Below are 26,418 nucleotides of genomic sequence, written 5' to 3'. Positions count from 1 at the left end.
CCGTTAACCAGCTTTTCCCTAGGAAGTTACCAGTCTCGCAGCCACTGGTCAGCTATGGCGACGGCTACACGGCGGTGATGGGCAGGGTGGCGCTAACGACGTGGCGGAATGAATCGCTTCAAGACCGTAGCTTTCATCTGGCTCCTCTATGCCTTGTTTTTCTACTCTCTCTTCCGAATGGCCCTCAGGAACTCCGACTCCTCACGCAATTACTCCTCCGCCTCTGGTAAATTCCAATTCCTTTTCCCTTCACTCTCCCACTATCTTCTGTTTGGTTCCCGAGAAAATTACTTAAATCACAATTTCCCGCTGCAGATTCAGTAATTTCGAACAAAGAGCGGAGGTCCGTATTATACGATCGGATGGGTCGGGATTTGGAAGACCATGGACCAGTTTTTCTCAACCGCGGCGGCCGAACCTCTCAGTCTCTGTCACTTTCTGATATTTTTACGATAAGGGATGGATCTGTAGCACCTGTACTAAAGGTAATCCTAATTCGTTGATTAAAGAGTTAAACTTTGGAGATTTGGCTAATTGGATATTTTATCATGTGTGTGTTCTATGTAGGCAGCAAATCCTCCTGTTCGTGCTAATGTGTTGTATCTGAGCACGCAGTACTCGCTTCCGATTTCGTAAGTATTTAGCTTTGTTCTTTCATTGTGTTTTTGAATTCGAATGGTCAATGATGGTATGGGAAAGAAACAATTTTTAGGGCTGATATTAGCAATGTATGTATTGTTTTGGTTATTAATTATATGTGTGATTCGGGATGGAGCGTAGAATTGACATCGTGCGCATTAAAGTTTAGAAATTTTGTTCGGGGAGGCGTTTTGCTGCAAGATTACAAGATTAGGTACAATTTTCATAGCTTTAGCTTAATGCTCTTTCGGTAATGTCGTGTATCCGTGCTTGGCTTGTTGTAGGAAGGCGCTCAAACCTATACTCGATCCTTACTTCGATAAGGGTAAGCTACTGTTTGCCAATTTATAATGTCTTTGACAGATTATATGATCATAGCTTACGAATAACGGAGTAATTTATCTATTTTTCAACTCGGACATTTATTATTTGTTGGTATGCTTATGTGTCTATCTTGGCTAGCAATCTGGTTTCAGAACTCGAGCTTGTATCATTTTAGTATGTTTCATGCCTCGCATCATATTTCACCTGTTCCTGCTACGCAAGGCGAGGTAGACTGCACTTCTGGAGCCATTCGTGTGTTTCTTAACATCTTGTAATTTGCACTTAAACATCAGTTTAGTTTTTAAACCCTGTTTTTAATTTTTCACTCAGATTGAAACCGAAGCAGCTGCTGTTAGGACTACTTCACTGGGTCTCTGCCCTTTAAAAATTGTCTTAGACAGAGTTGTCTTGACCTCAACAGGTGTGCTTCTTGGGTGCTGGCAGGTTATTTTCCTTAACCTATAAGCTCACCTTTTTCTTTCTTCGTGTTCGTAATGTATGTCACATAAGAGTATTTGATCCCTGTAAATACAGAATTTTAGAAAGGTCGCAATTTCATAACCATCAAGGGAACCATATAACCGAGAAACTATTTTCCGGAATCAATCTTTTGTACTTACCTTCTTTTTTTTTCCGTTGTAGGTAATCTCTGGATCAGATCCTATAACCATTCGAGCAAAATTGAGGACCGCGCTTCCACGTGCACCAGAAAAGCAACTTGTAAGAACCATATATCTGTCTTTATTCATTTTAGACAAGTACAGTAGCCCAATACTATGCAAACTAAGAGTTGTTAAGTTTACCAATAGACTTACTCTTATTGAGTTGAGATCATGGAAGAACCGAGGTTTTAACGGTTAATATATGTTTGAAAGTGAACGATTGTTACTCTTGCTTGAGGCGAATCTCTCCTGCTACGAAACTTCTTCCTTTCTGATTTATCTTATTGGCTGTCTGTGGGGCGCATGTGTTCCGGCAAAAGTTATTTCATTCTTCTTCAAGTTCTAGAATTTAGAATAGAGCTTTCCTGCACATGAAAGGATATTTGCGGCAATGAATACCTTCTTATTACTAAATATCTGCTATGAAAGGATAAGTAGTCTGAAGGTTCATTAATCCAATTTCGTTATACTATAAGAAATACATGATAAATCCTGATGCGGAACTCATTGTGGCATCGCAGATCCCCTCATTATTGCGTTATGAAATATTATTGGTAGACTGACAGTAAATGCTCCCTGTATCTTATGCTTGTAGCACTTGCTAATCTGCAGCCGTTGTCTCCTGCAGTACGATGCTGCCATTCTTCATACTTCATTTGCAAGGCTTCTTGGTCACCCAAAAGCATCATCCAAGGTAGTACATCTAATGACTCTTAGTTGCCTATCTCATTGCTTGGCATCGTATGCACCTGTTTTAATATTGCGGTTCCAATTTATTTGGCGATCTGCTGAAAATTTTATTCCCAAACGTGCTTCTAATCTTTGCAGAAAATCGGAGTTTTCTAATTGCTTTTCAATTTTCGTAGTTTGTGAAATTTGACAACTCTTTATAAGATCAATCCGGAACAATTCATCGACTAGAGTTGAAGAAACATGTCTCATATCATTCTAATATCGACTGCCACTGCATCTATGTACATGTAGGTTCTGTTATTTACGTAGTTTTTGTCGTGTTCAGGTGCTATCTAATACTTCAGATCAAATCCACTTCTTCCAAGAGCTTGTTCATCGTCTAAACAACGAACTCCAAGGATATGAGGTGAGTTGTTATGCCGTGTATATCACTCTACGTACGTAATTTATGGCTCGTGTGTTTCCATAATATCTGAGTCTTTCAAGATCCTCTAAAATCAATTGAATTCAGGCAGTGGTATCTGAGCTCTGGTATGTGGAGGAATTCGACGTGTTGGCTCTAGCATTGAACGGAAGAATGAAGGCGCGCAGGTTCCAACTTGGCTGCTCAAGAAGTTGACATCACGATTCGCCAGTTCCACTAGTACAAACCCAAGATTCAAGTAAATAACGCATTGTTTTACAAGTTAGTTGTTTTACATCAAAGCAGGTTCTCCGTGTTGGCGTGTAAATTCGCATTTGTTCTTCTAAACTGAAAATCTAAAGCAAATAATTGATGGTGTGGACTTGATGAACGTTTCTCGAACTTGAAAGTACCTTATGATAAAGGAACGCGTAACGGCATATATGATGCGAGGCATGTAACGTACTAAAATGGTGCATGCTTGAGCGCTGAAAGCAGAACATTAGCAAACATAAACAGACGCATCACGGCATAAGCGCACCAACAGATGGTAGGGTGGACGAGTGGTTTGAGCATATAGCGACCAGCTTGACTGTCGGAGAGTCCCCATTACCGCCCAAAAGAGAACCAATAATTTTTTTTTTTTTAGTACAACAATATATGTTACCTACGGGAGATGGGAGTTCGGCTAAAGTCACACGATGGACAATCTAATTTGGTATCGATTGTCATCCACGAGATTCAAACCTAAGACCTCTCACTTACAAGTGCAGAGAAATACCATAAGACCGTAGTACTGAGTGACAAAGAGAACCAATAAATCTTTTTTCTTTTTCTTTTTCTTTTGGAGCCGGAAAGATTCGCAGAACCTAAAACAAATTAAAAAATTACAGTCACTTTTAGTAACGCTTGGAAAATACGTATGCTTCCTTGTGGATGCCACAACCCTCTCTTGCCAAACAAGTCCTTGTAAATTTTAGACCGTGCACATTTTCTTTGCTAAAGTCAAACGTCAATTTGTCACCATTGATCAAAGTATGTGTGCGCGGACGAACGACGATTTCACAAAAAATGATCTTTGATCAGAAACTACACACGTGCAAGTAGATGATTGCTTGTAGCATAACTGAATTACAAAAATTAACTCAAATCCACTGGCGGAGAAATTTTCTACATGTGAGAAGACTAAGATGCAATGTCTATCTCGAGCTTGTTACACAATGTTATATGCTTAACTTTTTTTGATCTTTTCGAGGGAAGGGAGACTATCCTATCTCAAGGTCATAGTATACCACAAATCTATTTGAGAACTTACAAATAAGGTCTTAATCTCTTTTTTGGTTTTTATGGATCGGTTACCAAGAGGGATTGCCGGCTACGAGACTTAAACATAAACCTTGTATAGCAAAGAGAATGATCTTTACTCATTCAACCAATCCTAATTGGTTATATGTTTTAACTTGATCACATGGCAGCTTGTTGCTTGAGATACTATCATGTGTTGTCTTAAAAACTTACATGTAATCAAACACTAACCAAGACAAATCACGATAAGTGGTTTAGTGGAAAGGTACAGATTGTAAATTATGAATCTGCTTAATCGTAATCACGAGTAGAGTGCAATTCCTAATTAGCATGAAAGAGAGAAGATTAATTAAGACATGATAAAATTAACGTTCTAAAAGACGTTAGACGTTGGACACTAATCAAAGGGTAAGTTGGAACCTACCGGCTAGGCGGCGTTAGACGGGAATTTGTAGATAAAATGTAAAGCAAATGGCACGAGGGAAGAAAATCGTAAAATATACAGAGACACAAGCCACACGTGTCCGGGTTCATTACACAGCAAAAAGCCAAGCGCTCGCCACACGCCCTCCGCTGCCTCGTTTTCTCCCGCCACACTCTGTCTTCCTCCTCCCCTAAACGCCAAGCCTAACAGTTACCTCTTTCAATCTATCACATTTCTCCGGATATATAAAATCTCCAATTTTCCTCAGATTCCTTGAAAATTCCTCAACTTTTCTTGATCCAAGTCCCAATTTTTTGTTCCCGCCATTTCCATCTGCACGTAGCTAGGGTTTGTTATCTGTAATTCTACATTTTCTGATCAAATTATCCAGTTTTTTGTTTGTATTTTTGTTCAATATAGTTGATTAGTTTGTGATCTAGCGTCTCTGGAAGTATGTAATTTCTGAAAAGCATAAATCTTTTGTAGTTTTGTTGGATTTTGGGTTCTGAAATTTAATAGTTTTTAGTATCTGCTAAGCTGGATTTATGATTTTCAACTGGAAAATGTAAATATAATTTCAATTTATTAAATTTTTAGTGGGCTATGAGGTAGAAGAAGTAGTTGGGGGAAAAAGAAAACTAGGGTTTCCCTTTGAATGTTGATTGTGTACTTCGATTATGTTAAATACAGCATGCTTTATATAAGGAAGTGCAAAAATTTACGTATTGTTTGGATGATTTGTAGGCTATAGAGCCTTATTCGGTTCATCGAGATGATCATGGGTTCACCGGATCCTGTGCCGGCAGCTGACGAGGGTAATGTGGCAACGGAGGCATCAGTGCGCCGGTGAGTTCTAGAGATCTTAGGTTTGGCATGATTTTATAAGCATTCTTACGTGTGCTAGCAATTTTCTACTATCTTGATTGGATCTAGTGCTTGGAGTATTAATTAGAGGTTGGAAGTTCACGTGTACTTAGGAACGGTAAAACTTGTTTTGCTTTAGAAACTTGATGCGAATTAGTGTAGCATTTAGAAAACGATTTGTAAAATGAAAATGCAGAAATGCGATTTCTGAACTGTTGTTTGAAGTTACAGGGTCTATGTATGTTGTAGCATCAATATAACCTTTGTACCTGGTGAAATCTACGTAACTTTCTGGAATGTTGGATGTGTTGCTCACTAGTTACCGATCATGAATTAGCTTTAATAGAAATAGCTGCAACTAGGGTTAAATGTGCTCAACGTTTTGGTGTTTATGTGAAAGAAAGAATGCTATGGTTGGTAGACTCGCATTATCGAGGTTAATAGTGGTGTCTACTTATTGCCTTTCTAACTGACCAAAGGATTCAAATAAGGTGTAATATTGTCAGCAAGCACTTAACTCCTGTTCATAAATCAATCTGATGTACTTCAGCTATATCTCTTTCCGATGTGGTGATATTGTGTTTTTTATTTAAACAAAAATATAATGAGCACTAGTCTTTTATTGATTTTGAACTTCACAACAGTTTACGCTTTATAAAATGTTTAAGAGGGTCTTCTAACAATATATCCTCTGGCCATGATCAATTTGTGTGAGGTTCTTAGAGTTGTGGATATAGCATGACTATTTATCTGGATGAAAAAGCGCTCAGATTTCTTGGTTAGATGTTTAGGAGGCTGTTTGATGTGCAGGGCTTGTCCTGGAATAAAGAAACAGGGGAAAATTCCTAAGAGAATCCGCAAGGCTGAGAGGGAGAGACGGAAGCGTGAGCAGTTTAACGAGCTTTTTCTTGAGCTGGCTGATGCCCTCGGTAACTTCTCTTTTATTTATGCGGACTTCACTATAATTTTGTTTTTGTCTGCAGTTCATCTTACATTGATAATTAGCTTCAGTGTTTGGTGTAATTTTTTTTTTATGATGGTGGGTCGTTCTTAATTTGAGATAACTCTTGTGCAGAACTGAATGAGCAGAACAGTGGAAAGGCCTCTATAGTAAGTGAAGCTACTCGACTGTTAAAGGACTTGTGTGGTCAGATTGAATGCTTACAGAAGGAAAATGCATCCCTGTTGTCTGAATCGAACTATGTAAGGCACCCGACATCTTTCTTCACCCCCTAAACATTTTGCTCATTTAATGTTTATACAACATTTAGACTTTATATGTGTACTTGTTTATGTGGATATCTTAGCGAAGTTCCTACTTGCTAGAACTGAGAAACACTTCTACATCTAGTAGTGCATCCCTTTAATTCATCATATTTTCATGAAAGTTCTTTAAAAATTGAACAGATGACTCTCGAGAAGAATGAGCTGAGAGACGATAACTCTGCCTTAGAAACTCAGATCGAGAAATTGCACAGTGAGATACAAGAGAGGGTGGCACAGTCTAAACCGGACCTGAATGCACCACCTCGCGCAGAATTGAGACCAGAAGTTCCCTCCCATTTTACCGGAAATTGCATCAGTTCGCCCACTCAAGAACCCAGCTTGCAGCAAGCACCTGCTGTCTTTGTTATACCCCTCTGCCCGGATCTCCAAGCTTATCCACTGCCGGATGCCACCCACCTCACATCTAACACCACCTCACATGTGAGCAAACCGCATGCTAGGTATCCAACCTCGGTGGATTCTTGGCCGTCCCAACTTCTCGGCGAGAATACAACCGCAGGCAAAGGATTTCGACAAAGTGGTGAAAACGACCCTAGTAATATGTAAACTTCGTAATCAAAATGGTGTATGTGCAATGCTTCACCATTATAATTGACAATGCCCCATATTTTGTAGTTAGTATATTTCAGAAATGAATGAAGAAATAGCGACGGTGTTCACTATTACGGAATTTGGTATTCAATTTGTACGGAAATTTTATTATGTCTCGGGATATTTTATATTATGAGATTTTGGGCTTTTAGATTTTTATCGTTGTATCTTTGATTGTTAGATCTTTGATTGCACGTTTAACGCTACATTTACCTAGTGCATAATATAGACCGGAGCATAATAGAATTTTTAATACATCGGAGTTTTTTCGGACAATCTACTTTGAAAATCTATTAGACTACCTTTAACGCCCCCCATAAGTCCGTACACAAGCATGCACCCTTTGATCAATCATTGTCCTTTGATTAAAGGGGACCACAGTAACTCCCATGAGCGCGACTCCACACGATAGTTCCTCTTCAAAGCTTTAGCTTTTGCCACGTCACGTATTATTTGGTAGTGGTGTAAGTTGTTAACCACACTCGTCCGCTCCTCACTTTCCCTCCTCCAACCAACGCTTCACACACAAACTGACAAAAAACCTAGCTTATTCCAGAAGCACTTTTGCCATAAGCTCATAGTTTCGGTTCAGAGAGTGATAGAGTTGCTTTGAGAAATCCGGAGATGGGATCTGGCGCCGGCAGCTTCCTCAAAGTGCTTCTCAAGAACTTCGACGTTCTTGCTGGGTACACCCACACTCTCACTTTCTCACTTACTTTACCAAATTTTCCAAACCCAGCAAAAAAGTTTTGATCTTTTTCTTTTTCTTCTCTAATTTGATTTATGGGTTTTTTTTCTTCTTTTTTTTTTTTTTGTTCTTGCAGGCCTGTGGTTAGCCTTGTTTATCCGCTGTAAGTTGGGTCCAAAGACAACTTTTTTTAGTTTTATTTTCCAGTTTTATCTACTTTTTGCATTGTTTTTGTGCTTAATTTGAAGTTTTTTGTACTGGGAAGTTGAAATTTGGGTTGTTTTCGATAGATACGCATCGATTCGAGCGATAGAGACGCAGTCTCCGACCGACGATCGCCAATGGCTGACTTATTGGATTCTGTATTCCATGATTACTCTGATTGAACTCACCTTTGCCAAAGTCATTGAGTGGTAAATTATTTTCTACTTTCGAAATTTACTTCCTTTTTTACTTGTTTGCAAACCGGGTTTGCATTGAATGTGCTTGCATTACGTTTGCCTAAGATATGAGATATTTCCCCGAAAATGTAGATTCGTTGTATGAGATTATTCGTTTAGTTTTCGGGGTGAAGATTTCGTCTTGCTGCATTTACATTCTTGAACTTGTATAGAAAAGTGGTTCCGATTGTATGATGAACTTTTACTAGTTTTTTACTTGTGCTTCAAGGAAGATTTATGAAGACTTATGTTTGAGTTTGCTAGGTTTGCGTTGTCTTGTCCGCCTTGTCGCGGCTGTAAACAGTTGTCTTGCATTAGATTCAATTAACTCTCGAGCTGTTATAGTTCACGATTGATGTGCCGTCGCTGCATTTGATATAATTTTGTGTGTAATGTTCTGATCTTTTCTGGCAGGATTCCAATCTGGTCGTACGCTAAGCTGATTGCAACTTGTTGGTTGGTCCTCCCATACACAAATGGTGCTGCGTACGTTTATGAACATTATATCCGGCCTTTCTTTCTCAACCCGCATAAAATTAACATTTGGTATGTTCCGAGGAAGAAGGCTGACCCAGACAACATTTTAGATGCTGCGGAGAAATACATTGCAGAGAATGGGACTGAAGCTTTCGAGAAGATCATCCAAAGGGTATGCTTATTAACCATAACATTTGAATAATTCGTTGTAATATACTTATAATGTTACATATCCCACTGAATATTTCCCAGGCATGCAATTATCAACAAATTTTTTTTCCGCAAGCCGGCTTAACGTGATCTTTCCGTTTCTGTAGGCTGATAACAACCAGAGGAGCGTGGGATCCGTCTATCATAGGGGATCTGTCTTTGATGAGGACCTTAGGTACTATCAAGAATATTAGTTGTGGTACGTTTCATTGCATCTCGTCCCGCGGTGTTGTAGAGAAAGACAATGTTGCTGTTACCTTTTCCGTAGCTTATAGCGTGTCTATATCTTTCGGTTTTGTCAAGGATACTGAATGTTCCTAGTTTATTAACATGTTATCATGGTTCGACGACGTCATTTCTCCTTCTTTGTTTATTAAATTCAGTTAGTCCATTTGCCTGGTTCTTAGGGTGCTCTAGAGTATAGGAGATTTCGTGATTTTCAACCGTTAGATCTTGGTTTTAGTGTTTTTGACTAGAGTTGTAAGTATCCGGTACTCTGAAGCAGCATAGAAAACCCTGACATAAGCCGGGATTAAGCGGGATTAACCGTGAAACTCAAACATCCGGCGTGGCTTGAAACAATTTGAGCATAAGAAGCTCATCTCTTAAGCAGTTCACGATGCACAAACTAATAGTTGCTTATCAAACATCAAAAGTCGTCAAAAAGTACTTTCAAGAGAAGTTAGTTGATTTGACAAAAGCTAGAAGGCCTAGCACAATTCAGCACACATACGAGAGGGCATAAGTTGTTCATTTCCCGGACAGAGACCGCTACTTCATCGTCCCGTTTAGACGCTAGTTTGTAGCACAGGCAATGGCCTACAATGTTGGCCTCAAAACTCAATGACCGGTTTCTGTTTCGGATTCAGCTTCTGCTTCGGTTTCATCTTCGGCTTCACCGACGTTTAGCGTTTGGTAGAGGTACTCCTGGGCCTCAGCAAGTGGTGATTCTTTCGCATCAGCAGCGTACAATATCTTCTTTACCGCCACCGACATCTGCATGAAATTGACGATAAGTTGGTTAACCAGATCAGTTAACAACATCCAACATTCATACACGGACGCGTAAACCTGCTAAATCACTCAATTTCTAAGAGAGGAAGGGGCAGAGGCAGACAGCACAGGAGGAGGACGGACGAACGGACGGATGGACATACGGACGAACGGACTTTTTTCTAGTCAATACTAGCAAGAAATGCCAGCCTAAGAGAAAAGGAAAAGGACATAACCTAGCTCCCTAAGAAAAGAAAACCCAAGTCTAGAGTACTCATAGTCTAAAGATCCATTAACAATTCCTGTATTTTGCTTCAGAAATTATAAAATGTTGTAACTTCCGGCAAATACAAACTTCTTTCGTCAGTTTTAGATGCACCATGAGATTTGAAAAGGGGGCATGATAACGGGAAAGAAATATACATCGTACGAATACCATGCAAGGACGTGATTGTATACATTGATTACAAAACCATAAGTCATATATGACAAACATGACAGAAATTCATACCGGGATATCCTCCAACTCTGATGTCTGACAAAGAATTTCAATATCCCTTAATTTTGCAAAGTAAAAGTCCCTTTCTTTTTCCAAAAGGTCCACAGAGAGCTTGAGATCTGTAATCTGTAAAACAGAAGTATCGAATGAAAACTATTAGGAATCAGACAGAATTACGAAGCAAGATGAATAATTCCACGGGCAAAGCCAGATACTAGGAGAGGAATGATTTTCTTCGGACAAGGCAAGATACTGATACCTCCTTGGACAAAGCCTGAACTTCTGAAGAATTAGCACCGGCTGCAGCTGCATAAGGTCTCCCTTGCTTTGGTCCTAAAGAAATAAGCATCAAGCAATGAGAAGCACTCTTAGGTCTTAAAAATTAATCAAAAGGAGTAGAAATAAAATTTTCGGTGTTTTGGGGGGGGGGGGGGGGGGGGGGTGATGGGGAATCTGACCTGAGGTCTTATTAAGACCAACTGTATCTCCAGAGCCAGGGTTATGTAAATTGCTTGATTGCAGAGATTTTGAGATTTTCTGAGCACCTTTGGGATGCCGATCCTTCCCACCCTTACTCCTTCGCTCCACAGGGTTATAGTTTCTACAAGGAGAAAAAAATGTGAGTAAGAAAAAGGGCATTGATGTAATACCAACAGACACAAACCCAATGCTTTGAAAGGAGAGGAGAATGTTAGAAAAACAAGCATACTCATTCATAATGCCACCATTTATGGAATCACAGTAACGTTTCAGCCATTGCAAGAATTCCAAGTTGTCCAAAGGCCTGCCTTTAACAAGCCTATTGACTTCAAGATGCTGCACAAGTATTGAGATCAGTAAGAATACAAACATCTTGGTTGTTCTTGTTCGAAAGATTACCTCCGTCTGGTTTCCTGACTCACCTATATTAAAGTTTGCAATATCACAAACAATCCCAAGTCATGGAACCATACTGGAATAAAGAATTACAGTAGAGGCACATCTCAATCTTACTCTTTGATCATTAATACCAAAGAATCTCAACACATGTAAATGCTGGCGTTGTCCTAGCAAACTGGTAATGCAGAGTGATATTTGCTTTTTCCTAATAGCCCAAATAATGTTAAGACCAACCAACTCGTAAAGGTACCACAAATGAGTGGGAGACAATTTAGATCAAACAACACCATAGCATGGTATGGACCTACGAAACCTTATGAACAGTTCCAAGACATAAAGAATTCCTTCAATTCATTCCAGCACCTATATCATAAGTTTTCATCTATACAAGATAAAGTATTCCCATATGTGGTGAAGATCAAAACAAGCCCTACAAACAGAATTTTGATTTGGATAATTCTTTATTTTAAAAGTGAGTGCATGTATTGGAGGTTTTTGTAAATAACTTTTAAAATAAGGTTATTCCTCAAAAGCCAATTATGAAAAAAAGACGAGGAGTGGAGGAGCATCGTAATGAAAATACCTTCGCAATTTTTAATTTGTTGAATACTTCCTGTAGAACCTTATAATTCTGGATCATATCATATTCTGTTTTCGCATCAAAATTGACCTGCAATAGACCAAATAGAAGGAAATCGAAGGGGGTGCCAGTCCGGCAACAAAAATGTTAATCCCACCACAATGTGCTGATCAAATAAATAAAAGAAGCAGAGGCACGCAGATACCTTGTGCATTGGAACAACACCAGGATAGGTCATATCCATCATTTGACATTGTACAGCACCAGATGCAGCCTAGCCACATTTGTTTGCACGGTTATGATTACAAGAAGTTTAGTGTTCGTTTCAAATGAAGAAAACTTAAAGGACCAAAATCGCACAATGTGACGTATATCCTAGGGAACAAACCAATGAATGCCAATCACAATTTAATTGTCACTGCAAAAGCTGCTTTAGTTCCATCCTTCCATGTTACGATGAGTACAGAACTGCTATAAATTATTCAAAAGGCGAAAATCTGAGTTGAGTTCAAGACAAGGGTTAATGATGTTAAAGATTTCGACGTGTGACCGGGCTCACCCCATACACAGCTCAACCAGAAGCAGTATACTACTTCCTATCACTTAATTTGTGAAACACAAAAGAAACCCACACTGCAGTGTCACCTCTGATCAAATGGGTCAACAAAATTACACAGGTTGCCAACTCCTAAGTAGCACAATTAACAAACTTTCATATTTCAAAGCAGATAAAGCATTCAACTTTCCAATCATAAACAAAATAAGTTCAGTTGGGTCATACATTAACTTCCATTTACGAATTAATGCACCCAATTCTAGTGGATAAAAAAAAAAAAAAAAAAGGAACCCAGAAAGCATTTCACAAATTGAACAAATGGGTAATGCTCAGACAGACAAACCCAAGATCAAGATCGTTTCTTTTCAACACCGAAATTCTCAAAAATCCCAAAAAAAATCACCAAAAAAGGATAGAAAGAGAGAACCTCTTCAATGCGAGAGAGATTCAGCTGAAGGCGATTGTTGATCCACGTCAAAATCTCATTTCTCCCAACAAAGTAAGCACTGTCCATTATCCCAATGTTGGAAGCCATTTTTCTTCCCCCAGATTTTTCCCAATTCTTCCACAATTTTTACAGACCCAGAGACACAGAAAGGAGATAAGAAAATGCCAAAATAGAGTCGGAGAAGAAACAAACCTTGTTTAAGTATTTAAACCGATGAGGATTAGGGTGTAATCGGCATTTCGAGAAAAAAAAATTTCAAACAAAAAATCGAAAAAAAAAAAAAGAAAGGAATGTGGAAATTGTGAGAAACTGATGGAAGATGGAAATTGAATGGTGAGAAAGAAGAGAGAAAAAGAAATGGAATTGGAAATTTGCACGACTGGCGGGCACTGAAATGAGGGAACTTATTTGATACCCTTGGCAAATCCAAGCGTGCGAAGAGGAGAGAGGGTTTTATTTTGTTTTTATATTAGTTTAGCTTTATCCCTTTTTTTTATTAGCTTATTCCCTTTTATTTTATCTTGTTTTTTTCTAGATTTTTTTATATTTTAGTGGTTGATGAGAATTGTTTATTGTTTGATGCCTCGTGGGATTGATGGTGACTTTTTTCACGAGCATCATTAGTTGTAGAACACCATGGGTAGAAACAGGAGCTGGTGTTGAATTTGCAGCAATCAAGTAGTGATCTAATTAGATCGTCTTGTAATTGTCACGTTAATGTCTTCTGTAAAATTTAGTCCCAAAATAGTGTGGTAGGTATGCGAAACAAATGAAAAATGTTGCATGAATTAAAAATCAACATTTTGACATTTGTGTCAGGAATATCAAAATTTTAAACTAAATTTAGTGGGTGATGATTAAATTATTAATTAAATGTTGATTAACGTGCTTATTTTTTTACTGATGAAACATCATTTAATTTACAAATTTGATTTAAATTTTTGATCTCCCTATTTTATTACTTTTGTAAGTTAATAATCAATAAGGCTGTGTGTATAATTTAAAGTTTTGGGTCTGTTTTGGGTCTCCATTTGGGGAAAGGATTCTCGTCAAATCTTTTCCTAGGGATCTTAGGGATCTCGTGATTTCATCCGTTTATCGTATATCGTGCGATTATAAATCATTTCAAAATTTAAAATTAAATATAAATAGTACCTAATGAAAACTGACCGCACAATATACAATGAACGGGTGAGATTACGGAATCCCTAGGAAGGGTTCCTCTCCTGAGCTCAGGATGAGGATCCTCCTGACCAGCCCATCTGGGTCTTTCAAATTTAATCCAACGGCTCCAAATAAGAGGACCCTCTAAAAGTTATATAATTACAACCGTTGAATTAAGTTTGAACGGTTCAGATTGGCTGGTCAGGAGAATTCACATCATGAGCTCAGAAGAGGATCATTTGTCCAAAATTGATGATGGCCTGCAAAAGTGAGAAAGCAAGACAGCAATTGAGATTTTTATTTTACTTGTTATTTAATTGAAAATTGGAATTGGAATTGGCAATTGGGCGGAATTGTTCATTCAAAAGGCAGCTCTCCTGTGTGCAAGCAATGCTCGAAAGTAAAGCCTGCCGTCCAACCTGTTTCCCTAACTTCAAGTTTTTCTTATTCTATTTCATTGAAGAAAGAGGCATGCTCCCGGACTGCTTTTACAACGGTTAAAAACGCTCTTAGATGATCAAAACTGTTGCTTATAGTGTTGGTCATAAATAACTACAAGTGTTTCCATTTTCTGAATGTCTTTTTGGTATTCTCCGAATAGGACAAATCATGTTGATACAAATAAAGCACAAATAACAAATGTTTCGTACATAAGCAATTCCACACAGACTAACATGGCAAACTAGAAGGAAAAAAACATAACGTCTCGTACTTTTTTAGACAGATTGCATGCACATATATGTATGTAAAATCCATGAAATCTATTGAGAAATGATAGATATTGTGGGTGCCTTGGATATCATATTAAACAACATATATATACACATACACACGTTTCCGCAGCCAACTCTTGGTGGTTGCAAGTTTTGCAACCTTTATAGCTTTCATCGGTTTCACCTATCTTTCATATTATGAATGAATAACGTTAATTACGCACTTTTTTTTATTACCTTTTATACATCCTTGTTAATTTGTGGTCATTGATTTTTTTCAATTTATTCGATCTGACGGCCGAAAATTGAGAAGAACGTATGAAAAGTAAAAACGGGTGGAAAGAGACAACCTTCCCCTTCTTTATGGGTTGAGGACCTTGAGGTATAAAAAAAAATAAAAAATAAAAATAAAAAAAGGTAAATTGCCATTGACCCCTTGAATTATCACGTAAGTTGAAATTGACCTCCGAAATTAAAATTATCCATTTTATCATCGATTGAGTAAAATTAAAAGAAATGTGGACAAATTTAGGATTGTTATTGATGGGGCTAAAAATGGTTTATACCAACTAAAAATTCTTTCAACTAGGTTTGGCGGAAAAACTTAAAAGTACTTATAGAAGCCTTTGGTAAAGCAGCAAAGAAGCATTCACAAGAATCCACAACTACATTCAACGTGCTCCTAATAAAAGCAGTTCTAACACAAGTGCTTACCCCAAAAGCAGTTCCAAACGAGAGATTGATGAATTCTAATGGGTTGGTCATAACAAAAAAGCTGGGTTTGGTCTGTAGGCCCAAAAGTAGAAATGGATCGTCTTATAAAATATGGGTCAATCCATCTAACGAAAGCAAGCAATTTGATATCACTCGAAGCCAGTCTTACCTCTTAAGGTCCTTATTCTGAGGATTTATAAGGATCAAATGCATATTAACTACTAGCTTATATTAATTCATATTCAAAAGTTTAAAATATTTGACAACTTAATAAAGTAAAATCAACTTAAAATTTCTGAATCATCTTGTTTTTCTTTATTAGGTTGTCAAATATTTTAAACTTTTAGATACAAATTAATATAATCATGTGGTTAATATGCATTTGATTCTAGTAGAGCAGGCCTCGACTTGACGCTAGGTTAGCCAGCCAACAACTTCACTAGGGTTTTTGAGCTTCACTTTCTTTATAGACAGAGCTTAGAAAATTAGGTTTAATTTCCAACGAAGCACCAGGACGACTGGCATCGTCGGAGCACAGCCATGTTTCACGTCTCCTTCTACCGAAACTGTAATCCCTCTCGCTTTCTCTGATGTTTAATCCCACATATACACACACATATATACGCGCACGCGTGTATGTGTGTGTGTATATATATATATATATTCTCTGATACTTATTATATCGAGATCATTGAGAACTTTTGCTGTTCCTGACGTGGGATTTACATTTTCAGGGTTAAATGATTTACATTTCAAAGTCTGTGACTTTACATTGTTCGATGACAATTAATTCTGATATAAGTGGTTAATAATCTTATGCTTTTAATAAGGTAGGTTCTCTCCGTTGCGGGATTGGGAGTCGTAGTGTGACTGCTACTTGTATTTCTCTTTGCTGGTTTCAATAAATTACTATCTTCTCAAAAAGGAAGATTATATTCACACATCCCAAATTACTTCTATTACACCTTTTTAATTTTTTAATATTTTTCTATCAAGTGTTAGTGGTGTGTAGAAAATATTAAAAAATTAAAAAGGTGTGAGAGAAGTAATTTGAGGTGTGTGAATATAATATCTCCCCAAAAAAGGGTTTCTATTCCTATTGTGTGAGCTGTCACTCTTTGTGATGACTTAAGTTTGTTATTCTGAAAAAAAAAATACCAAGATATTTGGGTGGAAACGGGATTCTAAGGTCATTTCCAACCGAAGGGTCCAGAGGGCCAGAGGACCGAATTGCCTGAAAACCGTCTCCAACCAAGGGTTAAGCCAAAGGGCTCGTGGTCCCCACGAAATCTGAAAGGGGCAAAGGACCAATTGGCTGGGCCAAAATTTTGATTATCCTATCGGATTTCCTGTTGAATATAACTGACAGTAATAGTACTTATTCCTGTCGGATATAACCGACAGGAATGGTTGCCAAAATTTGAAATTCAACGGCTAGTTACCGTTGGATTTAAATGGTTTTTTTTTTGGCCAAATTTTTGTTTATGAAATTTAAAAATTCCCTTTTGTTTTTTTTTTTTTTCCTAAGCCATTCCTACATCATTTAAACTTTTAAATTATGCCTTGGTTTATGAAATTTAAAAATTCCTTTTTTTTTTTTCAAGCAATACCGAAGTCATTCCTACATCATTTCTCACATAATTTTCACCATTTCATACTATCTCACTTCATTCTATTTCAATTCTTCACATTATATTTTCTTACCTCTTCCAATAATCTTTCCTTCAATTTTTTTCAATAACATTAAACAATATCAAACTACATTAAATAACATTACACAATATAAAAATTATACAACATAAAAAATAAAATAAAAACATTGCATACGGCCCTCAGTTGGAGACGGTTTTTTTGTGACATGGCTAAAATGAGCCCTATGGCCTTTTGGCCCTTGGTTGGAGATGGAGGCAAATATGACATGTACTATTCATTAAAATATTAATATCTTGGAGGGCCAGATGACTAAAACGAGCCATCTGGCCAGCCCTCAGTTAGAGATGGCCTAAGTTGGTGATTAACGATGTCACAAATATATGTAAAACTTAAGAAGACTTTGACGTCAATGAGAGCAACTCCACCCCTAAAAAAAAGCGCTAGCATCCAGCCCATTTAATCTACTTAGTGAATAATAGTAGACCTTAATGAATAGTAATAGGCCAAATGCATCTCCACTCCTAAAAAATGCGTTGGCACAAAGTATAAAAAATGCCTGGTACAAAGTATAAAAAATGCGCGCAGCACAAACGATCTCCACCCTACAAAATGCGCTGGCACCCAGCCCATTTAAAATATTATTAATTTTTTTATAAAATAATAAAGAAATTACACAAAGTACTAATAAGAAATAAGAAATTACATCTATTAATAAAAATAAATAAGAAATTACATAAAGTACTAAAAATAAAGACGACATTACATAAAGTACTAAGAATTAAGACGAAATTAAATAAAATACTACAAATAAATACGAAAATTATACAAAGCCTGTGGAGCTAGGATCTGTGTAGCTAGAACCCCCTCAACTTGTTTCCACATCTCTTGCACGCCTCCTTCGCACCACGTCTCTTTTTTCCGAAGTCCAAAAATATTTTGAATTCGGAGACAATCCTACTAGAGACTTGTTCATAATGTCACGATCTGCTTGAGCCATCATTTCTTCTCTAAGCATCTTATTTTCTCAATTAAGTGCTTCTCTAATCATCTCGTTCTCTCGATTAAGTATTTCTCTTTGTCTCTCAGTTGCCGCATCACGTCTCTCAGTAACTGCTAATATTGCTACCATAGCAGCAGCTTTTTCTTCATCTCTAGCTGCTTCTCGCACCATGTTCAATTCACCTTGGCTAGCAAGTTCGTCCATATATTTAGTGTAGTCATTTTTGGAAGAACTACCTTTTTTCTTTGATGTCTTTTTACCTTGAGGCCTGAGGGACTAACGAGTCGGTTGGGTCTCTGGCACTTCTTCAGACGTCCTTTCTGTCTCTTCAAATATGTCACCTTCTTGTTCGGCTGTGTCTGCCTCTAGTGAACTATGTAGACCCATGCCGTGCATGACAACTTCTAGACCGGTTGCCACAATTCTATATCTGGGGCAATCTTTGACAATTTACCAACATACCCATTTGCTAAATGATTTGTTGTGGTTCTTCAAATTGTAGAATGCTTGTGCTTGTAGTGTATATAAATGTGGGATAAGACAGTATTATAAAATGCAGGTGTAACACAAATAAATAAATTAAAATATTGATGCGGGTGGAATACATATAAATAAATAAAATATTATCACCTGATATGCTAAACTTATCCCATTACACAGATTATCGGAAACATGAGAGAGGGCGTTTTTCCAACAAGTAAAGGATGCGTTGATTTTTTTTCCAACGACCTTGACTACTTCTGGCGTCTTTTCCATGTACATCACAAAACCCTTTCGTACTTTTAGTCCACATTTCTCGCTTATCCATCTCATTACTCGTAATCGAGTCATGAGTAGTGTGAACCCAGCATTCACACAACGTAACATCTTCAATGAGCTTCCACGTAATCATTTTTTTCTCTCAAAAATTATATGAAAGCTTTGGTAGAAAGTATTGACAATATTGAAATGTGGTGTAAGGTGGAAGATGAGGGTTAGGTATTTATAGAAAAAATAAATAAAATATTTATATTTTTTATGTATTTTTTTAACAATTTTTAATTAATTTTTTATAAATTTTAATTTAGTTAATTAATCTAGACCGTTGGATTTGAAAAAGATTCAAATCCAACAGCCTAAACGTTGACACGTGGCCAACGGTCATAATTCTGACCGTTGTGTTTTTTTTTTTTTAAATTTTTGGAGGGAAAAATGTGGATCGTTGATCTCTGGATCGGACGGTTCAGATCAAGCCACGTCACTAGCTATTGGATGTCAAATTCAAAATTTTTTTACTGTTGGAAATCCAACTGCCTAGAAACGAACACGTAGCCTCCCCATCTGATCCCTAAGTGCGCTTACATTGGCGGGCCACCTCTACCTTTTGTTATTGGGACGTGCAGCCACACGAGCGTGTATTGCACGTGTCTAGCGCAAAAAAAAATTGAACTGGCCTGCGACGTTACGCTGGCGTCAGCATGACGTCAAGTGGACCGTCCCATAGCTCAGTTCATTTTGGACTAGCTTGGAGACCAGCTTGGGCTGGGTGCCGTCCTATCCACTAGGCTGGAGCCAATTGCCTTGGTGCCAGGCTAAAAAGTCCCCGATGGACTTACTCTGAAGGAACACTAAAATTTTAGTTTATATACAACTTATTACCAGTTTAATGTTCCAACTGTATTTTAATTTTAAAATTTTTAACATTTGTACCAAATTATGGAGTTATCTAACAGTAATAACCAGACTATACCATTTCAACTTTATACTCCCCTGATTGAAACAGGTTCAGATCCATTTTAGCGACAACACAACATGGTGATTGCTTTCATTTTCTTGTTTTCACTCCAAATCATTGAATGATTGTTTTATAATACTATATATTGTAAATCCAAGACATTGCTTCTGGTCAGTATATTGCAGCAAATCACGATATATGTGGGACCAAAAATTATTTTAATATTTAGTTTGGAGCTAGATCAATGACTAGACACCATTTTAACAACACAAAAGATATCAGAAGGTACACTGAGGATTACAAACATATATATATATATATATATATATGCATTCCTCATATATATATAATCTCTCACTGGTTGGATAGTCCAACCAAAACTTATTTCATGTAATTAAAATTGCAAGCCCAGGGAGAGAGAGAGAGAGAGAGAGATTATTAATGCTGCAAAAGTCTTCTAATAAGCTCTTCATCAACATCAGAGATGTCTGCAGAATCCAGGAGTTGAGATATTCTTTGGCTCAGATCTTCCACCTCCCTATGCAGCCTCTTTATGTAACTGCAAGTTTCTTCCAAAATGCTCGATGCCGATACCTGCGTAAAATTTGAAACCATCAGAATTCCATTTGTGATAAAAACCCTAAATATAGAAAACTCGCAATAGTTTGCTTTAGTTACAAATGCATGCATGACTATCTCCCTAAGCGTGTACCGGAGCATTACGCGTATGATGAAGCTGAGGAAGAAGAGGTTGTAATTTTGAGATGAGCTCCTTAATCTCATCATCTGAGGGTTTAGAAGTTCTTGATGATGATGATGATGATCTTCTGCTTGACATGGCTGGTTGAAGAAGCACTTTTGCTTATTTTCTGCTTATAGCTTTTAGCTTCTTTACACTATCAAATGGTTGGAGGGATGTTTTAAGTACGAGGCCAAAGCTGCTTAAAAAGAGAGTGGGAAAGCAAGGTGGAGACACAAATCTTTTTAGTATGGGAAAGCGAGGTCGAGACACAAATCCAAATCTTATTAGTAAGAATAAGCCAAGGTTCTAAAAACCACTAGCGCTAGTCGAGCAGCATACAAGAACTTAGACATTTTTTATTTTTATTTTATTTATTGTATAATAATAAAAACATATAAATAAGTGACTGCAATTGATTGAATAGAGGCTTCACCAATAACCTAAACTCCTAAGCTCTACCCGGAGCGCCGGACCTTTGCCTAGCGCCTATTGTGACATCCCACATCGCCCAGGAGAGTGATCCTTATAGTTATATGTATATTCTCATCCCTACCTAGCACGAGGCCTTTTGGGAGTTCACTGGCTTCGGGTTCCGTATGAACTCCGAAGTTAAGCGAGTAGCGCACGATAGCACTCCCAGGATGGGTGACCCATTGGGAAGTTCTCGTGTGAGTTCATAAAAACAAAACCGTGAGGGCGTGGTCGGGGCCCAAAGCGGATAATATCGTGCTACGGTGGTGATGCGGACCCGGGAAGTGGTCCCCCCTGGGTCGGGATGTGACAATTCACCCCCCTTAGGGGCCCGACGTCCTCGTCAGCACACACGCGGCCAGGGTTAGGCTCTGATACCAAATTGTCACATCCCGGCCTGGGCGGGACCACTTCCCGGGCCCAACTCCACCATATCACGATATTGTCCGCTTTGGGCCCCATCCTGGGAATGCTCTTGCGTGAGTTCCCAAAAACAAAACCGTGAGGGTGTGCTGGGGGCCCAAAGCGGACAATATCGTGCTACGGTGGAGTCAAGCCCGGGAAGTGGTCCCACCCGGGTCGGGATGTGACAATTTGGTATTATAGCCTAACCCTGGTCGCGTGTGTGCCGACGAGGACGTCGGGCCCCTAAGGGTGGTGGATTGTGACATCTCACATCGCCTAGGGGAATAATCCTTATATGTATATTCTCATCCCTACCTAGCACGAGACCTTTTGGGAGCTCACTAGCTTCGGGTTCCATCGGAACTTCGAAGTTAAGCGAGTAGCGCGCGAGAGCACTCCCAGGATGGGTGACCCACTGGGAAGTTCTTGTGTAAGTTCCCAGAAACAAAACCGTGAGGGCGTGGTCGGGGCCAAAAGCGGACAATATCGTGCTATGGTGGAGTTGGGCCCGGGAAGTGGTCCCACCCGGGGTGGGATGTGACAATTATTGTGACATCCCACATCGCCGAGGGGAGTGATCCTTATATGTATATTCTCATCCCTACCTAGCACGAGGCCTTTTGGGAGCTCACTGGCTTCGGGTTCCGTAGGAACTTCGAAGTTAAGCGAGTGGCGCATGAGAGCACACCCAGGATGGGTGACCCATTGGGAAGTTTTCGTGTGAGTTCCCAGAAACAAAACCGTGAGGGCGTGGTCGGGGCCCAAAGCGGACAATATCGTGCTACGATGGTGGAGTGGGCCTGAGAAGTGGTCCCCCCGGGCGGGGATGTGACACCTATGCCTCGCCAGGGCTGTCTCGGGGGCCAAGTACGCAATTTATAAAAGGTCCATCTTTAATTAGATAGTTTTCCAGACAAAATAGGACAATGATTGATGTTAGAAAGTAATAACTTAAATCAAAACAAATTTTAGGACTCATTGATTATAAGTTTATAAATGTTTCATAAATAATAAGTAAAAAGAGCTACAAACATAACATTCACTAAATAATCAAAAGCAGTTCAATTTTAAACAAACAAGCAAGAAAAAAAAGCTTCAAAAACTCCAACTTCAAAGTTTCACTTGAATATATAATCAAATTAAAGAAAAAAAATTATTTTTAAGATGTTGTTATTAGCACTTCAAATTTTTATATTTAAAAAAAATGAGTTTACACTTATGAAAATGCACAATGACATTTTAAGTGCTAATACAAGCAACATTTTTGTAATATATAGCATTATTACAATTACATATAAATATTATATGATTAGAGCTTTTTTAAATTTAGAGCCCTGTGATTGCACTTTCGTTCCCCTAAAGGCGTCATTGGACCCGCATCAGCTGCTTTTTAGAACCGTGAGAATAAGACACCAACGATGTTGGTATGTCGTTGAGGCCCCATTTGAACAACATTTTGGCACTACAAGGTTGTCATTTCTTGGTTAAAAAGAATCATCGAAATGTCATCTAATATTACGGTCTAATGATATTCTACTCATTTATAGGTAAAAGATTTTATGTTTGATTCTCACTGAATGCGAATTTGAACCGCATTATTTATAACCAATTGTAAAACTTAACCTATTCCCCCACCCCTTTAGTATAAAAAATATCGTTTGCTAAAAAAAAAAAAATCACCATCAAAATAGCAGGTTTTTAATTAGGGCATCGCATCTAATCCCATTTGGACAAGTGGCCTATTAGTTTGTTAATCACCCTGTTTAATGTTAGATGTTACATACTACCAAAAGATACTTTGTGATTAAGGTCGATGGGGTTTCTTAATTTGTTTCATGCATTGCCTTTCTATCTTTAATTATTATTATTTTTGTTTTTTTTCTTTCGGATTCTTGCTCCTCTCTTGTCTACTGAAAACACTTTGTTTAATTTGGTTTTGAAGGTGGGAAATATTGTGGAAAAAACGCTTATGAAATGAGTGAGTTGGTTAAACATCACAGTACTGTGACGCTCTTCATGTTTTTATTTCAGGAAAAACAAAAACATAGAAAAATAAAAAAGGTGGTAAACTAAAAATGTATGTTGAGTCTTACACTAGTTGGGAGACCAATAATTTTAAAGGATAGTGCCCTCTATCTAGCTAAGTAATAACTAATATGAAAGCAAAGTTTGGTAGACATGATTAATTTCTTGTTGTAAACATGTCACGTTGGGCGGTTGAACATTATACTTAAGCATTCACGTAAAAATTGCAGTCTCCGCCACTTCCTCCGTGCTGCTAAATGATAATAATATCTCGAGAAATATGATCGAGCCAACTAATCGTAGTAGCTGAGTTATTGTTATTAAATAGTGCAACATTGTAGCAAATCTTATTCGCTAGCCCAAACAAGCCTGTATGATTGGCTATGTTTTTTCTCTCTCTATTATTATGATTATTGATATGAGTAATTTCTTTTAACTTAGGAACAATCACATCAGCGTGATCATATGCAGTCCAATCACAGTCTTTGCCCTTTTTTTCCTGAAGAAAATGTTATATAGTAAACCAAAGTTCAACAATATTTAGATTGTAAAACCCTAAATTTATTGACTGGTGCATTCACTTTGGTTACGATTGTGCAGTAGACAGATTAAGAGAATGAGCGAATGCTCCGTGAGGTAATTTTATTAGAATTTAATTACTCACCGACCAAACTAACTCAAGGAAAAATAAGATTTCTAAGAGCAGTAATATATAGAACTCGAATGGTGATTTTGAAGGCGTTGGAATTGTAGGTTCGATGATTAAGTCGGCGAGATATACAAGAACGTACATGCAGCATGCGATGGGTAAGTTTTTCTCGCGAAGTGATGTGACAAGGCAAGCACAAGTGGGCGAGTGACCAAACTAAACAGACATGCTTATGAAGGCGCCACCTGCGGTGGTGAGGAATTGGCCTGGACAATGCCAAGAAAATGCTCTTTGGCATTATTTACCAACCCTCCTCATTTTGGACCCTAAATTTCCCGTACCCAAAACTCAGGTACAGTACCGTCTCAACATTAACATGCTCTGCATCTTTCACGTGGCACTTCCATGAGGACGACTGTCCTACGTGTTGCCTTTATCCTCTGCATTGTATAGGGCAGGGCCAACATGCATGACTGGTTAGCGTGCAGAAGATACAGTGCAGTAGAATGTCCTTCGAGCTAGCGCAGTAAAAAAACACAGTAGGCCACGTAACCCTAAACCATGAGAAGTAATTCCAATTCTGGTTAGGGCATACGTCCTAAACGACAGACTTTAATAGTCATATAGTTCTTACAGGGGTGTATAAGTGGTCGAACATATTTAAATTTGAGTAATACTAAGTATATCAAATTTGGTTAAATGTTAATAAAACTCTAAATTGTTCTCCAAAGTTCCATTGTTTTCTTTTGAATTATTCAATTCAAAGTTGGAAATAAACACGAGTTTGCAAAGATGGTAATGCAGGACGCCGGTGGACAACAGCAGCGTGTGTAAGGCGAGGAAAACTGTAAATTATAACTCTTTTACATGTGAAAAAACTCACACTCTGAGTTGAATAAAGGATCGAACGTACATAAATTGACCAGACTTGAGATATCCCTTCAGATTCACCCTATATACGGAGTGATCAAATTAATCCACCTGCCATCACATATCAGTCTCTTGTCTGGCTCATTTACAAGTATATGATCACTATGACACAATCCCGGTAATATAAACTGTTCAAGTGGTCCATCCATGAAAGACGACCTCTGCAGTAATTAACTGCAGCCTAGTAGTGGACATTAGCTTCCGTATAGCTTGATTCACGACTCTCAAGTTCCAGGAAGATTTGCACATGAAAACACAAAGCATGCAAAAGATTTGGTGGAAATTGCATGGCCACACACTTTATATCATGCTACGCACCCTGCATTCTAGTAGTGGACATTAGCTTCTGTATAGCTTGAGATCACGACTCTCAAGTTCCAGAAAGACTTCATAGGAAAACACAATGCATGCAAAAGATTTGGTGGAAATTGCATGGCCACACACTTTATATCATGCTACGCATCCTAATGAACGAGAAAGACATTCATGGCACGGGTTTACGCCGTATGGCATTTTGTGCCAACAATATAAGAACATATGTTAGTTGTTTTCTAGGAAAAATTAGTTTCCGATCCTTAGTTTCTAATATTCATTGACTAAGACCTTATTAGATTTTAGATTTTGATCAAAGTCTCTAGCATTAATATATTAATGAATTACATGTAAGTTAGATAATTTTTATAAAAAAAATTAGTAATTGATTTAGAGTTTTAATATTCACACCCTTATTAAACTCCTAATTAATTTTCAATTCAAGCATTTCCCAAATATAAAAAATAAAATTAGAATAATTTTGTAACCATTAAATTTTTATAAATTTTTTTTTACCTTTTTAATCTTACATGTATCCATTCTTAAATATACCAATTTGTTAAAAATGTACCCTTTTTTAATTTAAAATGTAACCATTTTTTATATATAATTTCATTCAATCTTTTCTCTAATCCATTTTTTAAACTTATATGGGTACATTCTATTTCATTGATTTGAGAATGTATCCATATCAAGTTTAATAGAAAAAATTTAATAATGTTATTAACTTATTATGCCTAATATCTTTTTCTTTTCTTTTTTTTTGTGCTTTTGAAAAATGTACCCATGTTTGGTAGAATAATTTTTTGGTTAGTTTTGATGAACGTACCCATATATATATATATATAGACACACACACACACACACATACATACATAATATATTGGAGAGTATAATTCATCTTTTATATTTTTAATCCCATAAATAATGGGTTTTATTTAAAATCTCATTAATATAAATAACT

General features: G+C 37.7%; 5 protein-coding genes across 11 annotated transcripts; 3 read left to right on the top strand and 2 right to left on the bottom strand.

Moving 5' to 3' along the window:
• On the top strand, positions 1-3,112 carry LOC137713515 (uncharacterized). 6 transcript variants are annotated; one of them, XR_011065315.1, is made up of 10 exons: positions 1-226; positions 316-485; positions 568-632; positions 924-964; positions 1,102-1,190; positions 1,294-1,384; positions 1,606-1,683; positions 2,221-2,319; positions 2,644-2,724; positions 2,830-3,112. XR_011065315.1 is itself a non-coding variant. In XM_068452820.1 (10 exons), exons 1-9 carry the CDS (start codon positions 109-111, stop codon positions 2,699-2,701), a joined length of 792 nt encoding a protein of 263 aa, XP_068308921.1. In that variant the 5' UTR covers positions 1-108; the 3' UTR covers positions 2,702-2,724; positions 2,830-3,112. The 6 variants fall into 6 exon arrangements, 4 of the variants coding, with proteins under 4 accessions (XP_068308921.1, XP_068308920.1, XP_068308919.1 ...); XR_011065314.1 differs by having other exon boundaries at positions 1,294-1,407; positions 2,238-2,319; XM_068452820.1 differs by having other exon boundaries at positions 2,238-2,319.
• Positions 3,113-4,543: 1,431 nt separating this feature from the next.
• Positions 4,544-7,353, top strand: LOC137713692 (transcription factor bHLH47-like). Of its 2 annotated transcripts, none has more exons than XM_068453028.1 (5): positions 4,544-4,659; positions 5,195-5,296; positions 6,125-6,243; positions 6,390-6,517; positions 6,722-7,353. In XM_068453028.1, exons 2-5 carry the CDS (start codon positions 5,223-5,225, stop codon positions 7,145-7,147), a joined length of 747 nt encoding a protein of 248 aa, XP_068309129.1. In that variant the 5' UTR covers positions 4,544-4,659; positions 5,195-5,222; the 3' UTR covers positions 7,148-7,353. The 2 variants fall into 2 exon arrangements, with proteins under 2 accessions (XP_068309129.1, XP_068309128.1); XM_068453027.1 differs by lacking the exon at positions 4,544-4,659 and adding an exon at positions 4,671-4,798.
• A 341-nt stretch (positions 7,354-7,694) lies between these two features.
• On the top strand, positions 7,695-9,408 carry LOC137712594 (HVA22-like protein a). Its single transcript, XM_068451691.1, has 5 exons — positions 7,695-7,878; positions 8,017-8,043; positions 8,171-8,293; positions 8,735-8,969; positions 9,115-9,408. Exons 1-5 carry the CDS (start codon positions 7,817-7,819, stop codon positions 9,199-9,201), a joined length of 534 nt encoding a protein of 177 aa, XP_068307792.1. The 5' UTR covers positions 7,695-7,816; the 3' UTR covers positions 9,202-9,408.
• Positions 9,409-9,576: 168 nt separating this feature from the next.
• Positions 9,577-13,200, bottom strand: LOC137712592 (microtubule-associated protein RP/EB family member 1A-like). The gene is made up of 8 exons (XM_068451690.1): positions 12,942-13,200; positions 12,164-12,232; positions 11,962-12,048; positions 11,209-11,315; positions 10,958-11,100; positions 10,759-10,832; positions 10,512-10,625; positions 9,577-10,003 (listed from the first exon to the last, which is right to left on the bottom strand). The coding sequence occupies exons 1-8, from the start codon at positions 13,047-13,049 to the stop codon at positions 9,848-9,850; spliced, it is 858 nt and encodes a 285-aa protein (XP_068307791.1). The 5' UTR covers positions 13,050-13,200; the 3' UTR covers positions 9,577-9,847.
• Positions 13,201-20,223: 7,023 nt separating this feature from the next.
• LOC137713034 (transcription factor PRE6-like) lies at positions 20,224-20,819 on the bottom strand. The gene is made up of 2 exons (XM_068452265.1): positions 20,633-20,819; positions 20,224-20,514 (listed from the first exon to the last, which is right to left on the bottom strand). The coding sequence occupies exons 1-2, from the start codon at positions 20,756-20,758 to the stop codon at positions 20,359-20,361; spliced, it is 282 nt and encodes a 93-aa protein (XP_068308366.1). The 5' UTR covers positions 20,759-20,819; the 3' UTR covers positions 20,224-20,358.
• Between the last annotated feature and the right edge of the window lie 5,599 nt (positions 20,820-26,418).

The sequence above is a fragment of the Pyrus communis genome, chromosome 13 (assembly GCF_963583255.1).
Source record: "Pyrus communis chromosome 13, drPyrComm1.1, whole genome shotgun sequence".
NCBI lineage: Eukaryota > Viridiplantae > Streptophyta > Magnoliopsida > Rosales > Rosaceae > Pyrus > Pyrus communis.
Note: the sequence above shows the minus strand (reverse complement) of the source record. Positions and strands in the feature narration are given on the sequence as shown.

Excerpts from the sequence above, each read along its gene's own strand:
- LOC137713515 (XM_068452818.1), top strand. The coding sequence starts at position 109 with ATGAATCGCTTCAAGACCGTAGCTTTCATCTGGCTCCTCTATGCCTTG. Across the intron at positions 227-315 it reads CAATTACTCCTCCGCCTCTG|ATTCAGTAATTTCGAACAAA; the intron begins GTAAATTCCAAT and ends TTCCCGCTGCAG. Across the intron at positions 1,191-1,293 it reads TTCCTGCTACGCAAGGCGAG|ATTGAAACCGAAGCAGCTGC; the intron begins GTAGACTGCACT and ends TTTTTCACTCAG.
- LOC137713692 (XM_068453028.1), top strand. The coding sequence starts at position 5,223 with ATGATCATGGGTTCACCGGATCCTGTGCCGGCAGCTGACGAGGGTAAT. Across the intron at positions 5,297-6,124 it reads ACGGAGGCATCAGTGCGCCG|GGCTTGTCCTGGAATAAAGA; the intron begins GTGAGTTCTAGA and ends TTTGATGTGCAG. Across the intron at positions 6,244-6,389 it reads TGAGCTGGCTGATGCCCTCG|AACTGAATGAGCAGAACAGT; the intron begins GTAACTTCTCTT and ends ACTCTTGTGCAG.
- LOC137712594 (XM_068451691.1), top strand. The coding sequence starts at position 7,817 with ATGGGATCTGGCGCCGGCAGCTTCCTCAAAGTGCTTCTCAAGAACTTC. Across the intron at positions 7,879-8,016 it reads AACTTCGACGTTCTTGCTGG|GCCTGTGGTTAGCCTTGTTT; the intron begins GTACACCCACAC and ends TTGTTCTTGCAG. Across the intron at positions 8,294-8,734 it reads TTTGCCAAAGTCATTGAGTG|GATTCCAATCTGGTCGTACG; the intron begins GTAAATTATTTT and ends CTTTTCTGGCAG.
- LOC137712592 (XM_068451690.1), bottom strand. The coding sequence starts at position 13,049 with ATGGCTTCCAACATTGGGATAATGGACAGTGCTTACTTTGTTGGGAGA. Across the intron at positions 12,233-12,941 it reads ATCTCTCTCGCATTGAAGAG|GCTGCATCTGGTGCTGTACA; the intron begins GTTCTCTCTTTC and ends AAATGTGGCTAG. Across the intron at positions 10,833-10,957 it reads TGGTCTTAATAAGACCTCAG|GACCAAAGCAAGGGAGACCT; the intron begins GTCAGATTCCCC and ends TTATTTCTTTAG.
- LOC137713034 (XM_068452265.1), bottom strand. The coding sequence starts at position 20,758 with ATGTCAAGCAGAAGATCATCATCATCATCATCAAGAACTTCTAAACCC. Across the intron at positions 20,515-20,632 it reads ATCATACGCGTAATGCTCCG|GTATCGGCATCGAGCATTTT; the intron begins GTACACGCTTAG and ends AATTTTACGCAG.